Below are 13,522 nucleotides of genomic sequence, written 5' to 3' on the forward strand. Positions count from 1 at the left end.
TCCTGCTCTCCCTGCTCCCCAGTAAAACTAAGAATTTCAGCAGAAGGCCTGCTTGGATAAGCAGGGAGTTTCTTAGTGACCTAAAATGCAAGAGAGTAAACTCTTGACTGTCACATAGCTCCTCTCTGTTGCTTTAGCATACAGCTTGAAGGGCGTTCCTTTATTATTGGATGGATGCAATTTTTGCTACTGAGGCCAGTCATCTCTGTTCTGTCCTTTCACAAGCTCACAGAGGTCTCTTTCCTCACTGCTTTTACAGAACAGACCTTCTAGAACTGCTCTAATACTCTGCAACTTTTTTTTTTTCTGATTTCCATTATGGTGCTGCTGTTGATTTGCTCTGTACCATGCTCTCTGTAAGCTCACACGGCATCTCTGTGCTATGTGAGAGGAAGACAGGAGCGGCACTCCTCCTCAGCGTGCAATTGCTGACCAATCCAAGCACCATTAGTTTTTCTTCATCCACTAGACTTGTCATTCCCCAGGAACTGCAGTCTGTACAAAAGCTGTTTAAGTTATTTTTCTTCAGTACAAGTTACCCAGACTGCACACAATTACACATACAAAGCCTCACTAGTACTTGTCCAAATCCTTTCACAACCACACTAAGAGAAGGGAAGTGCAAAAATCAATACTGACGAAACTAGTATTTGACTGGTTTTCTCCCTTGGTATATATTGCAAGCAGTCCCTTGACTGTCTCCTAACAGCTGCTTTTTTTCTCCTTGCAATGCAGTATCATTGACTCTAATTCTACTAGAGGAATCTCTGTTAAGTTCTTTTTAAAATAAAGCAGGCTGGCACAACACATGTTCCATAAAATCATTTGTTTGGCTGCTTTCTCTGGGATTCCCCATTGCAGACAGACACATACTGCTGCAGAAGAATTCCCAGAATGTGGGTTCTTTCCTTTTTAAAAACAGGGAAGAAGTCAAGGTAATTGGCCCCTCCTGGTCAAGCCACCAGAGATCTGCTACAGAGACAAGCAGCTGCTACAGACCATCCCTGGAGACGAGCTGAGATAGCAATGACTTGGTACACAACAGTAGTTTACTCGTGTGAAGGTACAAGATAGCTTATAGTGGAAGAAGCTGGGGGCAGAGCCAGGCAGGTTCACATAAGGAGGGCTGTGATTCCAGAGTCTGAGCTGTTACTTTTTGGCGATGCCATTCTCACCGAGTAAGCAAAGGGTAGGACCTGCACTTCTGCGTAAGGAGACAAAGTCTGACTTTACTCTTGTAAAAGAAGACAAGATGGATTATAGCACAGGAAGAAAACAGGAGCACAGAGTATAGAAGGGGGGAAGCCTGCTTAGGGGACTGGGATAGGGAGTTTGGGAAATTGGGGTAATGAGAGATGCCACAATCCTTCAAGTGAACAGCAGGCCTGAGCAAGGTGCAAGGGCATCCAAATGGGATACAAATCTCTCACACTAACTGTAGCCCCAATAGCATTAATAACCTGTATTGTTTCAGTTGCAGCCCTATTACCTTGTATTCTAATGGTAGAAAGGTACTCAATTGTATGCTACTGTAGCTGGGTTTGTTTTCTAACATTTCAGGGAGTTAAATAAATTCAAAGAAGTGCCAGAGCTAGCGCGAAGGAAACAGCAGGAGATCACAGCTGGGACCAGAGGAGAAGCAGAGTCCTTTTGGTAGCAATGAGACATTTACTGCCTCACTCTTCTCTGTCAGCATTTGAAGCTGACCTGTATCAGCACCGCCATCAAAAGCAAAACACCAACCCCTTCTCTCCCTCTCTCACTTCCTGTGCTCACCCGTTTACATGGGTTTGTAGTAAGGACCGAAGAACTCATCAGTGTTAAAATACTTTAAGTCTTTCTTGTCACGCTTTTTGCCTAACCCAGGTCATTCTGAAGGTAAGCAGGTCCCCTCCTTTCTGAACCAGAATAAACTGAAAATGTTTTGGGAAATATAAAGTTACAGAGCCCTACAAAGAATCAAATATTTATTTAGAGTCAAAACACTCTCTTCATATTTGGTATCTGTAATGTTAAGTGAAGACAGCAGCGTAGGTGCTGCTGAAATCCACAGAGCTTGCCACAGCAGTGCTGGGGACACACATACCATGCAGAGCACAGCGAATGTGTAACTTGATAGAGACACAGTAAGAAGCGTGTTAATGAATGCTCCCTTGTAGCCAATTCTTGAGAGAGCATTTTAGTATCAGCCATTCACCTTATTTCTTCCAGTCTGAAGTATAACAAAACTTGTCTGTGGATTTTTAACCACTGACTTTTAATAAAATAATGTCAACTTAATTTTCTCATTTTCTATGTTACCATTTGTAACCATTTAGCAGAATGACCTGTCAAATAAATTAAAAACCAGCCTTATCTTTTCTGTAAGCTGGTAGGTCCCCCCAGAAGAAATACTATCCCTGCCAACTGCCACAAAAGACAAGGCAGTGCTCCTTTTGGTGAGCTCCGTTACTGGCTGTCGCTTTGCTCCTTTCCTAGAGGAAGCTCTAGCAATTCATCGAAGCTGGCGAGGCCTGATCCCTCCCCAGCACTGCACTGCATCCTGATTAATCCCTTACCTACTTCCTTCCCTATAATCGTAAATCTTCGTTTTCAAGGAAGAGCAACAGCTCTCCTGTCCCACCCTCCCTCCCTCCCAACTCCTGTGGGCACAGGGGAAAAAATTGGGGGAATACTGCTGTGGGGAGTCAGGAGAGAAGGGCTCAAGGGCATCAGCTGTAAACTTTAGGGGAGAGGGAGGAGCACAGGTTTAGAACCTGACAGGGCCAGAAAAAAGCAAGGTGGTTTCATTTAAGCCTCTCCTGCTCTCTGCCGTAACCATGCTGACTCTTGACAAGACATGCTAGGACTTAACTGGAAATTGAATTTCCCTCAAATAATTCACTGCAGCCAAGATGCAGAATTTGTGAAATACAGTGTCACAAGGCTTTATCAGGATCATAAAATTCAAAGATCTTGCATGAACAAAGACAACCAGAAAACACCAGCAAGCGAAAACACTGAGCTAACCTCTGGGCTCTGCTGAGAGCCCTGCCAGAAGTACAGAAGGCCTCTCCTTGTAATGGTATTTACAGTTTTTTACTACCTATGGGAACATGGCAGGGCAGCCAACAGCCTTGGGGAATTTAGGCATGCACAACCAATAAACACGTTGTTTTCCTTCCAAATCCACACACCTGAAGACAATAATTTAAAAATGGAAGCAACATACCATGACTATGAACTCGTACCTGCATTTCCTCAGGTATTTGCTGTTTACAGTAAGAATCCTTTTTTAGAAAGTCAACGTGATGGTGTTCCTTTACTGTGGAACAAAATGTTTCTCCCATATGTTTGAAAGCAAGAAGCTGGAAATGTTACATCTTCACTGTAAGACAAGTTTTGGTAGCACTTGGAAGGAAAAATGATGGCTTACTCAATGACATGAAAACAGAAATACAGTAAAAACTCTTAACTTCAGACCTTTTCCCTTTTGTGGCCTCCTTCCCTGATACCCACCACTGCTAGGCAATTGGAAAGATCAGATGAACAAGCCCAAGACGAAATCAGGATCAGGATGTGGATTCAAACTGTATAGTTTTGATGGTGTAACATCTCTTACCTCGCTGAGATGGTAGTGCATTTTGTAGATAATAATGAGGTGGAGTTCAAAGACTGAAACACACTGTCGGTATCTGAAATGATTAAGATGTTATTTCTGTAACTAGGAAGAAGCTGATGGACCAGTGTGCCATTGGTATGTTTCAACAGAAATATGAATACAACTTGAGACCACAGTATTAAAAATCCCAGTAATGCATAGGATGCCGCATCACCAGAGGAAAACGCCTCTAAGACGCTCGTATACGACCACCGAGGAAAACCCACTCACCACTTCCTAAATACAATTCTTGGACTGAAGAATATCGCGGGTCCTGTCCCCATACCTGACAGACAGAAACGACATCTGTCTTTTTATCTTGTCCTGCATTATATTCAAGCCTATGGAAATAGCAGTAATTTAACAGCAGCAGCCTACTCAACAGGATCTATAAAATACTTCAGTGATGTAATTTGTAAAAGCTTGCCCTGTGTATAGTGGTCGTTATTTATACGCATGCAGTAACTCTTACTTGGCAAGAGCAGAATATCTTTGAGGAATTAAAAGTTGCACACACGACTGTTCCGTGCGATTACAGACCTAAAATTGTCACAAAATTCATGCTTAATATGAAAATTTGTTTATACAACAAGTGGCAGGATTAATTTTTTTTTAATAGGAAAGCTGAACACTGAAGAACTTTAATAGACAGCTTAAACACAGTAGGATTTTATAAAGGTAATTTTGTATGATTTTGTAGAGTTCTTTGGTGGCAAGTTTGCAGCAGAGCTTATATGAACAGTATACCAGAAATGCAAGCTCATTCAAAGGCATAGTTTTAAAATGATCCGTAATTTGGGAGCTTGCCAGAAGGAAGTAGGAAGCTATGCTCCAAAGGGAGAGGCAAGGCTGCACCACTGTATATTTTATTTTGTTCATTGGACACATGGTACCTCCAAACAACCTGCATTTTGAATTGCTGCTTTTGACAGTGTATTATAAGTGAAGGCATTCACGTCAGAGCTGGTACACAGACACACTGCGAGCTACATCGGAGAAGATGGACGTTTGCAATAAGCCTTCATTCACGTGGCCATTTATCCAGCAGTCTTAGGCAAACTCTTGTAAAGTTTTTATCTTTTACACAGAAAAGCTTCACCCATGCCAGGCAGAAACTCTTTTGTTCCTTATTTCTGGACAACTTCGGTGGTCCCAGAATCTTTTTAATTACAAAAAGAATTAATTCACAAACTCCATGAGGTTGTTTACTGGGAATCTGTGATCATAGCTTCCTATTGAGTTATCAGTGCTGACTCCAAGAAGCAACAACAGAAAAGATGCCTTCAGCTTTGCAAAGACATTGTAACTATTCCAAAACTATTATAACCCCCCCCAACTGTAAGATTACATTACTTGCAACGTACTACCTTGAACACCCCATTTACTAAAAACTGCATCTGCATCATAAAGCAGCACCTTGGAAATAAACCCGTTTTAAATTTTCTTCTGGTTTCTGGCTTGCGTAAACATGCAGGAGTATTCCCTTTCAAATTTCTTATGAAAACCGAGTTGTCCCAAGGTCACTCAAGACAACTTCAGGTCCTTGCACAGAGCAAATTTCCATCAGCGGGTGCTCGTGGATGGAAGTGGCAGTCAGCATCAGACATTATGCAATTGTCTCAGGAACATATAATTTTGTTACCTTCAAAGACGACTCAGCTAGCCTCAGGAGTCATCACAAAATTGTCTCCTAACTTTTAAGTCTGCAGATACTTGCTTTGGGGGAATGTTTCTCTTTGCTATTCTCCATGTAGAAAGTTCTTTATTGGTCTCTTAGAACTCAGCTAATTTATCACCACTTTAAATATCAGTCTTGCACTTAATCATTTCCACTTTCCTGATTATATTCACAGCATTTTAAGTTGTAGGAAGCAATCAATCACATCAAAACTACTTTTTAAAAGATTTGGTACATTTTTAGGACTACAGAAAGCAAAAGCTTGCACACTGCCTTTGTCTTACCACTTCTCCGGTCTGGGCCCTATACACATATTCTGTCTCATTTCTCATCTAATTTCTCTTATTCAAAATACATATTTTAAATGCTTAAATTCTTTAACACTGTCATATTTGAAGCTCTGGTTATCTAGTGGAAAATACAGCTGCTTGACCGGAAAACCTCAATGAATTTACTATTCCTGCTGACCAGTCTTCTTTCTTTAGGCATTGAAGGGGACAAATTGCTTTGTGGGATACTCAAAAAAACCCCGTAGTGTACTGGTATCTCTCTAGGCACGTTACCTGAAGCAGTCATCACATTTATTAAGTTTGCAGTTAATCTCTTTTCCTGTTTTGAGATCCTGAAGATTAAAGCATGTTTGAACATGATGCAAACTTGACATGAAAAGGTACCTTTTTTTTAGAAAAAAAAAAAAGAGACAAAAATCACTTTGGAACACACTTTAGCTACTTCAGGTGTCAGACCCTGTTGCAGTATTTAACCTTTTGACCCCAGCTTACTTCCATTTTTAAAAGCTAGTGAGAAGATACATCCACCATATTCCTTTCATTACAAGCAGCTTATAGTTCAGAGACAGGAAATGACAGGAAAAGATATGCAATAAACTACATTTCTCCTGCTTGGTGTATGACTTCTAATCTAACTTTTATTTTAAGGATGCCCAAGTAACTTTTTAAGTGTAGCGTGAAGATGCCACTTCTGCCTAGTTTTGGTTGTAACACAGTTCTTCACAGTTTTTTAGATAGCCGCCTTCAATCCTGCACCCAGACAATATTCATGGTCTGTTTTAAACAACATTTCCCAAAGTCTTCTCCATTTCCTTTCCACTGCTACTTTTCAGATCACAGTATAAAACCCAGAACAGCCCAAGAAAACCAGAGTCCTCAATCAATAAGCAGCTGTGACTGCTGCTTGCTCTTTAGCACCCTCACAGAGATTGGGAAATACCACTCACAGGGGAAACAGATTCTGGGCCTCATGATGTATCTGGAAGTATGGCAAGAAACGAGACACAGAAGAACAAGAAACGGATCTTAAAATATTAGATTACTCTTCTGGTGAATCTTCCAGCTAGGTTTTATTCATTATCGAAAAAGCTAACCAGGGAACCCAAAACGTGCACTTTTCACTTTCACGTGACACAACTCTCTTGGAAGTCTGGCAACGCTCTTCAAACACTTGTGTTGTACTATACACTCTTATAAGCATCATCATCCTTTAAAGGGAAAGGTAACTAAGACTGGGGGGGTGTTAATTGACAGCCGGCTGAAGATGAGCCAGCAGTGTGCCCAAGTGGCCAAGAAGGCCACCGGCATCCTGACTGGTATCAGAAATAGTGTGGCCAGCAGGAGCAGGGAAGTGATCGTGCCCCTGTACTCGGCGCTGGTGAGGCCGCACCTCGAATGCTGTGTTCAGTTTTGGGCCCCTCACTACAAGAAGGACATTGAGGTGCTGGAGCGTGTCCAGAGAAGGGCGACAAAGCTGGTGAGGGGTCTGGAGCACAAGTCTGATGAGGAGCGGCTGAGGGAACTGGGGTTGTTCAGTCTGGAGAAGAGGAGGCTGAGGGGAGACCTCATCGCTCTCTACAATTACCTGAAAGGGGGCTGCAGAGAGGTGGGTGTTGGTCTCTTCTCCCAAGTGACTAGTGACAGGACTAGAGGAAATGGCCTCAAGTTGCGCCAGGGGAGGTTCAGGCTAGATATTAGGAAAAAGTTCTTTACTGAGAGAGTAGTGAAACATTGGAATAAGCTGCCCAGGGAAGTGGTGGAGTCACCATCCCTGGAGGTGTTCAAGGAACGTGTGGATGAGGCATTGTGGGACATGGGTTTAATGGGCATGGTGGTGTTTCTTGGTTGATGGTTGGACTTGATGATCTTACAGGTCTTTTCCAACCTTAGTGATTCTGTGACTTTCTCATCTCTAAGTGGCAAGTGCTTTCTGCCTGTACTAATTATAGTTCTTTAAAGTTTGAAAAAAGCACAGAGAGTATTATAAAATAAAATGTAATACTTTACTTTTCTGTATCTATACTGTTTCATCAGTCTGATAAATTATCTACAAATGCATAAAACTTAAGCAACATTGTCCAATGCACTCAGAATGGTCCCAAATTCAATTACAAGTAAACCACATTAAAGATTTACTGTACAGTAAACAAATGGGTGAAAAAACTGTAATTTATTGAAACTCATAACTCAAAAAATATAAGATGCTGTAGTGTACAATATGTTACACAAAGCACCCTAGGGTGCACATTCAAGTCAAGTAAGAACTCCATCGCCCCCCAAACCCTGGTACCCTAGTACTTGTTCCATATACAATCATGCACATTTACTCTTCAAGAGGAAGCCCCCAGTATTTTGATGTGTTAAATAGCACCAAAATCAGCATAGTCCATTGAAAAAAATGGGGAGCTAAATTAACTTGGCCAATACTTTTGACAGATATTATACATTCATGGAATTAAACAGTCTAAACTAACCTAAACAGTGTGTACTGTAACAATTACTGTTCTAATTTGAAGTTCTCCCCATATAGCAGTAGTGGAGGCAATCTGCTCTAAGCAAAACTATTTACGTACTTCCTACACAAAGCTCATCTGCCTTTTTTGTTGGAAATAAATCTATGAGGGGTGTGGAAAACTTGGATCTTTCAAGAACAACTACTGGTCTTAAGTAATGAAGCTGTTTTAAGGCAAGATCTCCACAGTCTGTTAGTGCCTTGTCCAAGATCGCCCTCAAATTTTCTAAAGAAGGGGCAGATGATGATTCTGACAACAAGGGCTGGATTTCTGTTAGCTGCCCATGATTATTTTGGGGTATGATTACATTTTTGTCATTTACAAAGTTGTTTACTGATGTATCCCCTTGACCATCTCCCTCTTTTTGCAAGGTTTTATCTACTGGCAGCTGCTCAGGAGACTCCCATTCTACTACCTCATCATCATCATCATCATCGTCATCATCTTTTCTCTCACTTTCCTGAATAAATTTTAAAAACGAAGACTCAAATCCCATTGGCTTATATGTCTTTAAATCAAATGGTTTGGACACTGGAGGCTTCTGAAATTTGTCTTTTGTTGCACAAAGTACATTTCTTTTTGCATTTTGATTAACTGCACTATGTTGACATCCTTCTGGGTCTTTCTCTCTTGGCAACTCTGATTGTAAACTGGAGAAATAAGAGTTATTCTCTCTTTCGCCATTTTCTGAAAAATCTCCAGTTTTACACATAACTGTCTCCCTGATGTTATGCTCTTCAAAAGAAGTGTTCTTTGAACTGTGGTTGTATTTTAAAGCGCCTGAATACATAAAGGCACTCGCATCAAAACTCACACTACTTGATGGACATCTTTTTTGGTCTTCCTTGCTTACATCTTGAGGATTACAGTCAGTATTTGGAACAAGAGTTTTTTCACTTTCCTGCACATACTCAGGATTAGCTGATTTATCCTCTTTAACTTTTACACCTTTTTTATCCACGTCTAAAGGTGTTTCGGAGCAGGACTGTTTTTCAGTCATTATGCCACATTTTACACAAACAACAAGTTTCTGAATCCGCTGCTCTATGTACATATTGGTCATCTGATGTGTGCGCTTATAGTGCCTCACTATACTGCTTTCCAATTTGACAACAGACAAACATCCCTGAACCATGCAAGGGTACTGGGTCTGGTTAGACTTCTCTTTGCACATTTGTAGGGCTTCCTCTTTTGTTTTGAAACTCATCAAATGCTTTTCTCTACTTCTGCTAATTCTTTTAGGTTTTTCTTTTAACTGCTTCCCATTCTGCTTGCTTATGTCAAAACTGTCTTTCAAATAACTTTGTTCCTTTTTATCTTTATCTTGATTATCTTCCTCCTCTTTCTGATTTCCAAAGAGACTATCATAATATTCACTATGTCGGAAATATACATGTTGAGAGTAGTGACTGTAATTTGTGAAAATTCGATCACAGCCATTAAGGTCACAATGGATTTCAAAATCTTTGTTTAATTTTTCTTCATTGGCATGTTCTTCTATTAGGTGCTGTTTAAGCTTGTTAAAGGTATAAAATACAGCAGGGCACTGGGCTTGGTTACAAGCAAATCTTGCAGATTCAGCTTCAGAAAGCAGTTTTTGATCCTCTAAGTGTTCATTGTGGAAGTCACTACAATGCTTAGCAAGAGCTTTAGAACATAAAAAACGCTTACCACACTCTTTGTATTTGCATGCAAAAATTTTTTTACATTTGACGAGTTCCCTTTTTGTTCTTGCTTTGTCTTTTTCTAAGCAGAGCTGTTCCTTATTATACTGGTGAACGGTTCTGTAATGGCGAATCAAACCTTTCTGGTTGGTAAATGCCGAGTTGCAACTTTTATGTATACAATGAAATGGTTTGTGGTACTTATGCAATATATAACATAAGTTTCCTTTAGCAACTGTTCTTTTGCTTCCTCTTCCCTGTCTTGCTTCCAGTTCTTCCCTATGAGTTTCCAGAGAAGCTATGTTAGATGTTTTTCTTGTTACATTATTGTCTGTCTCCTCACTGGACTCCAAATCCGTCTCGGAACTACAGTCTTCCTTTTTAGGATGACACAGCTGTTCAGAGTGGTCTGAATGTTCAATGAATTCAATGTTGGTTGCACAGACAGGTGTTGGAACAGTGCTATTTTTATGCAAGTTATCTGTACATAAGCCTACATGTTCAAATTTTTCATTAGAACATCCCTTGTGAGCTACCCTCTCACAGCCAATTTGATGTTTGTTTCTATAGTGAATTCTAAGGTGTGTTTTTCTTGTAAATGATCTTTGGCAAATATGACATTTAAATGGTGAGTACCGATGCTGGAACATATTTAACTGAAGAACCATTTCTTTTGAATAGTTATGCTTTTTAACATAATGCATTAAGAGAGCTTCTCTGGTCACAAACTCACACGTACATCCTTGACATTCACAGAAAAATGGTTTTGCTGCCAGCTGAGTAAGGTACTGGCTGGGTAAATTATCTTGCTGCTCTTGAAGCTGAAATTTTGAGGTAGTTTCATCTACTGACTCAGGGCACTTGGCACCCCTAGATGAACAGGACTGTAAAGAGCCCAAAAAAGGCTTGTGTCTTGAAGAATTCTGAATGTTAGAATTTTTTAAGCTTAGATGTTTCAAGCCTAACATTAGTTCCAACATGTTATCTTCCATATTTGATTCTTTAGAACTGTCATAAAAAGATGTTTCTGGGGAAGAAGGACAAGTTTCTTCCTTCAGGCCATTGCTTCCTTTAGCATCTATAGTACAATACAAGCTTTCTGGAGAGTCAGCATTTGTATCTGAATTATGACCTAATTCTGTACTAATGTCTGTAGGGGATTTACTGTCCTGAGTGTCACTCAACAGATCGAGAAAGTCTTTAGTTTTCATCTCCATATTTTTTTTACCTTTAAAGTTATATGGATGGGCCCTGCGAAGGTGTTTTTGCATACTTCTGGAATTTTTGTGTGTGGAACAGCAGCCTTCAAAACCACATGAAAGCTTTTTTTCGTCAAAGCAAACTGCCGCATTGGAAGACTGTTGTTTCACATCTCCTGGATGGAAGACTCCTTCCTGGGACATGAGAAAACCTGGAACTGATTGATTGTGAGCCATTGTTTCAATTAGTAGAGGAGACACCTGGCCTTGGTTTACTGCAGCATCTGCACTGTGGTCCCCACAATGAAGGCTGCAATTACTTTCACTGTCTAGATCTTCACTGTCAGAGAGAGCTTCTTCTTTAATCTGTGGAATTTCCTGAGAGCCTGAGGCATCCAAGTTATCGTTCAGACTGGAATTTTCAGATTGTTCAAGCAGCTGAGACTCTGGAAGATAATTGCATTTGTCTTTTGAAACCGACTCTTCAAGTTTTAGTGTTTGCTTCACTTCCCCATTTGACACTTCAATATTATGCACTGCAAGGTGATTCTGAAATTCAGTTTTTGAATAATAAAACTTCTTGCAACCAAAGAAGTTGCAGGTGTATGATGCATCTCTGAAGTGCTGGGCCTCGTGATGGTAAAGTTGCCCTAAGTCACTGAAAACAATATTACAGCCATTTAGCTCACATTTATAACGAAGATCATCATGTGTTTGTTTGTGATTGAGAAGCTCATTAACTGACCCAAATCTAGCATAACAATCCATTGACACACACATATACGGTTGAGGTCCACAGTGCACGCGTTCATGCTCCCGCAAATGAAAGGATGTCATGAAGTGTCGGCGACAGAAAGCACACTTCTCTCTCCTGTTTTTCATATCCAAATAGTGTTTTGCATTCTCATCATTGTTTTGATGTTCAGCTTTCAGATGTACACTTAAGTATTTAAACTGTTTAAATACTCTAGAACAATCCGTTCCAGGACACGGATAGATGTCTCTGTCTTGTAGCTGGCAATTTTCCAGTTGGCTAAAGGTGACGTATTCATGTGCGTCATTTTCAAAGTTTTCGGGCAGCTGTGGCTGATGCGACTTTTCCTGAAATGCTGGGGGCGGGCTGCTGGAAGCTGTTGCCTTTTGTGGTGATCTCTCTTTTTTCAGTATTATTTTCTTTTTAGGTCTGTGTGTTCTACTAGGTGGCATTTTAACATGTTCCATTACATGTGGTACAAAAAATTCCTTTCTCTTGAACTTTTTTGTACACACCGGACATGTATAAACACCATCTTCCATATGCATCTTAGAATGATGCAGTATTCTAGCCTCTATACACTCCCTTTTGCAGAGCACACAAAAAAATTTGTATTGAAGCCATCTCTGGTATCTTTCTGAAGAACCAATTGGTTTTTTTACTCTTGCTTTTTCTTTAGGGTGGTTCATTGTGTCTTTTCCGTCGTAATATTTATGTTCTTTTGTCTCATCATAGTCACTAAAGAAAGTTTCTAACATGTCGGTTTCATTGATTGACATATTACAGCTTGCATCATCCTCGGAATCGGAAGCTACTTTCCCTAACAGTTTAAGGCAATGTCGCTTTAAAGTCTTCCAGTCCCAAAATTCAGGATCAAATGGCCAATATGCTTTTAAAGCTAACAGCAGCTCACAACGGAGTGAATTTGGAACCAGTGCATTTTCTTCATCAAATTTTTGATCTGGTTGCATATAGAGCTCTTCCAACACATTAAATCCACTCAAAGTTGGCTCAAGTAAAAATTCTGTGAGCTGACAGGCTCTTCTAACTTCAAGGTCTTCTGGTAAAAGGCATGCAATTGTTTTACATACTGATGTCTTCATTTCATCACTTCCATTTGATCTGATCTGAAGGGCTCTCACACATAACAAAACAGACACAGCAAGTCCTGCTTCTTCTGCCTGTTTAAAAACAAAACAAAAAAACAAACAACAAACAGCCACAAAACAGATGTTACTTTTCTTTGGTAAGTACATTCTCTCTACAACTGTTCTATGAAAAAAACATGCAATGAGAGCATCCATTAGACTACAGCCCATTCAGAATGTATTCAGGCTTCTGAGTGTTAAGTGCCTGAGTCACTGAGCATATTCTAAGAAGTTGTAGTTTATTTTATGTGAGGAACCTCTTCTACTTTTCAAGTGAGGGGAATCACTTCACATTTAGTGCACTCTGTGGAGAAGTCACACAAACTAATTTAGTTAGTTAGATGTTCCAAAACATCTTTCTCACTCCTCCCTCTCTTCACTGAGTGACTCTCAATCATAATTAAGTCAGATGTCTAAAAGACAATGGTGTAAACCTTCCATATACATTCCGCCCGCAGCATCCACACAGGATATGAATTCAGAACATGCAGTACTTCGTAATAGGAAATTAACGTAAATTCACACCCTGAAACAAAATAACCTTCAACAGCATAAGCAGTACAGGAGCAGAAATTATTCCTGATGAAGATAACTGGCATTTCACTTCCAAACATTTTCTGAGGAGACTATAAAACT

At 40.2% G+C, this 13,522-nt stretch overlaps 1 protein-coding gene across 1 annotated transcript in view; it reads right to left on the reverse strand.

Moving 5' to 3' along the window:
• Window positions 1–7,755: 7,755 nt before the first annotated feature.
• The window catches only part of RLF (RLF zinc finger), a 59,416-nt gene continuing 53,649 nt past the window's right edge, over window positions 7,756–13,522 (reverse strand). The window contains exon 8 of the mRNA XM_059830691.1: window positions 7,756–12,919. Coding sequence (XP_059686674.1) covers window positions 8,174–12,919 — 4,746 coding nt within the window. The 3' untranslated portion in view covers window positions 7,756–8,173. The remainder of the gene's footprint in view (window positions 12,920–13,522) is intronic.

This window comes from Gavia stellata, chromosome 29 (genome assembly GCF_030936135.1).
Source record: "Gavia stellata isolate bGavSte3 chromosome 29, bGavSte3.hap2, whole genome shotgun sequence".
Lineage (NCBI taxonomy): Eukaryota > Metazoa > Chordata > Aves > Gaviiformes > Gaviidae > Gavia > Gavia stellata.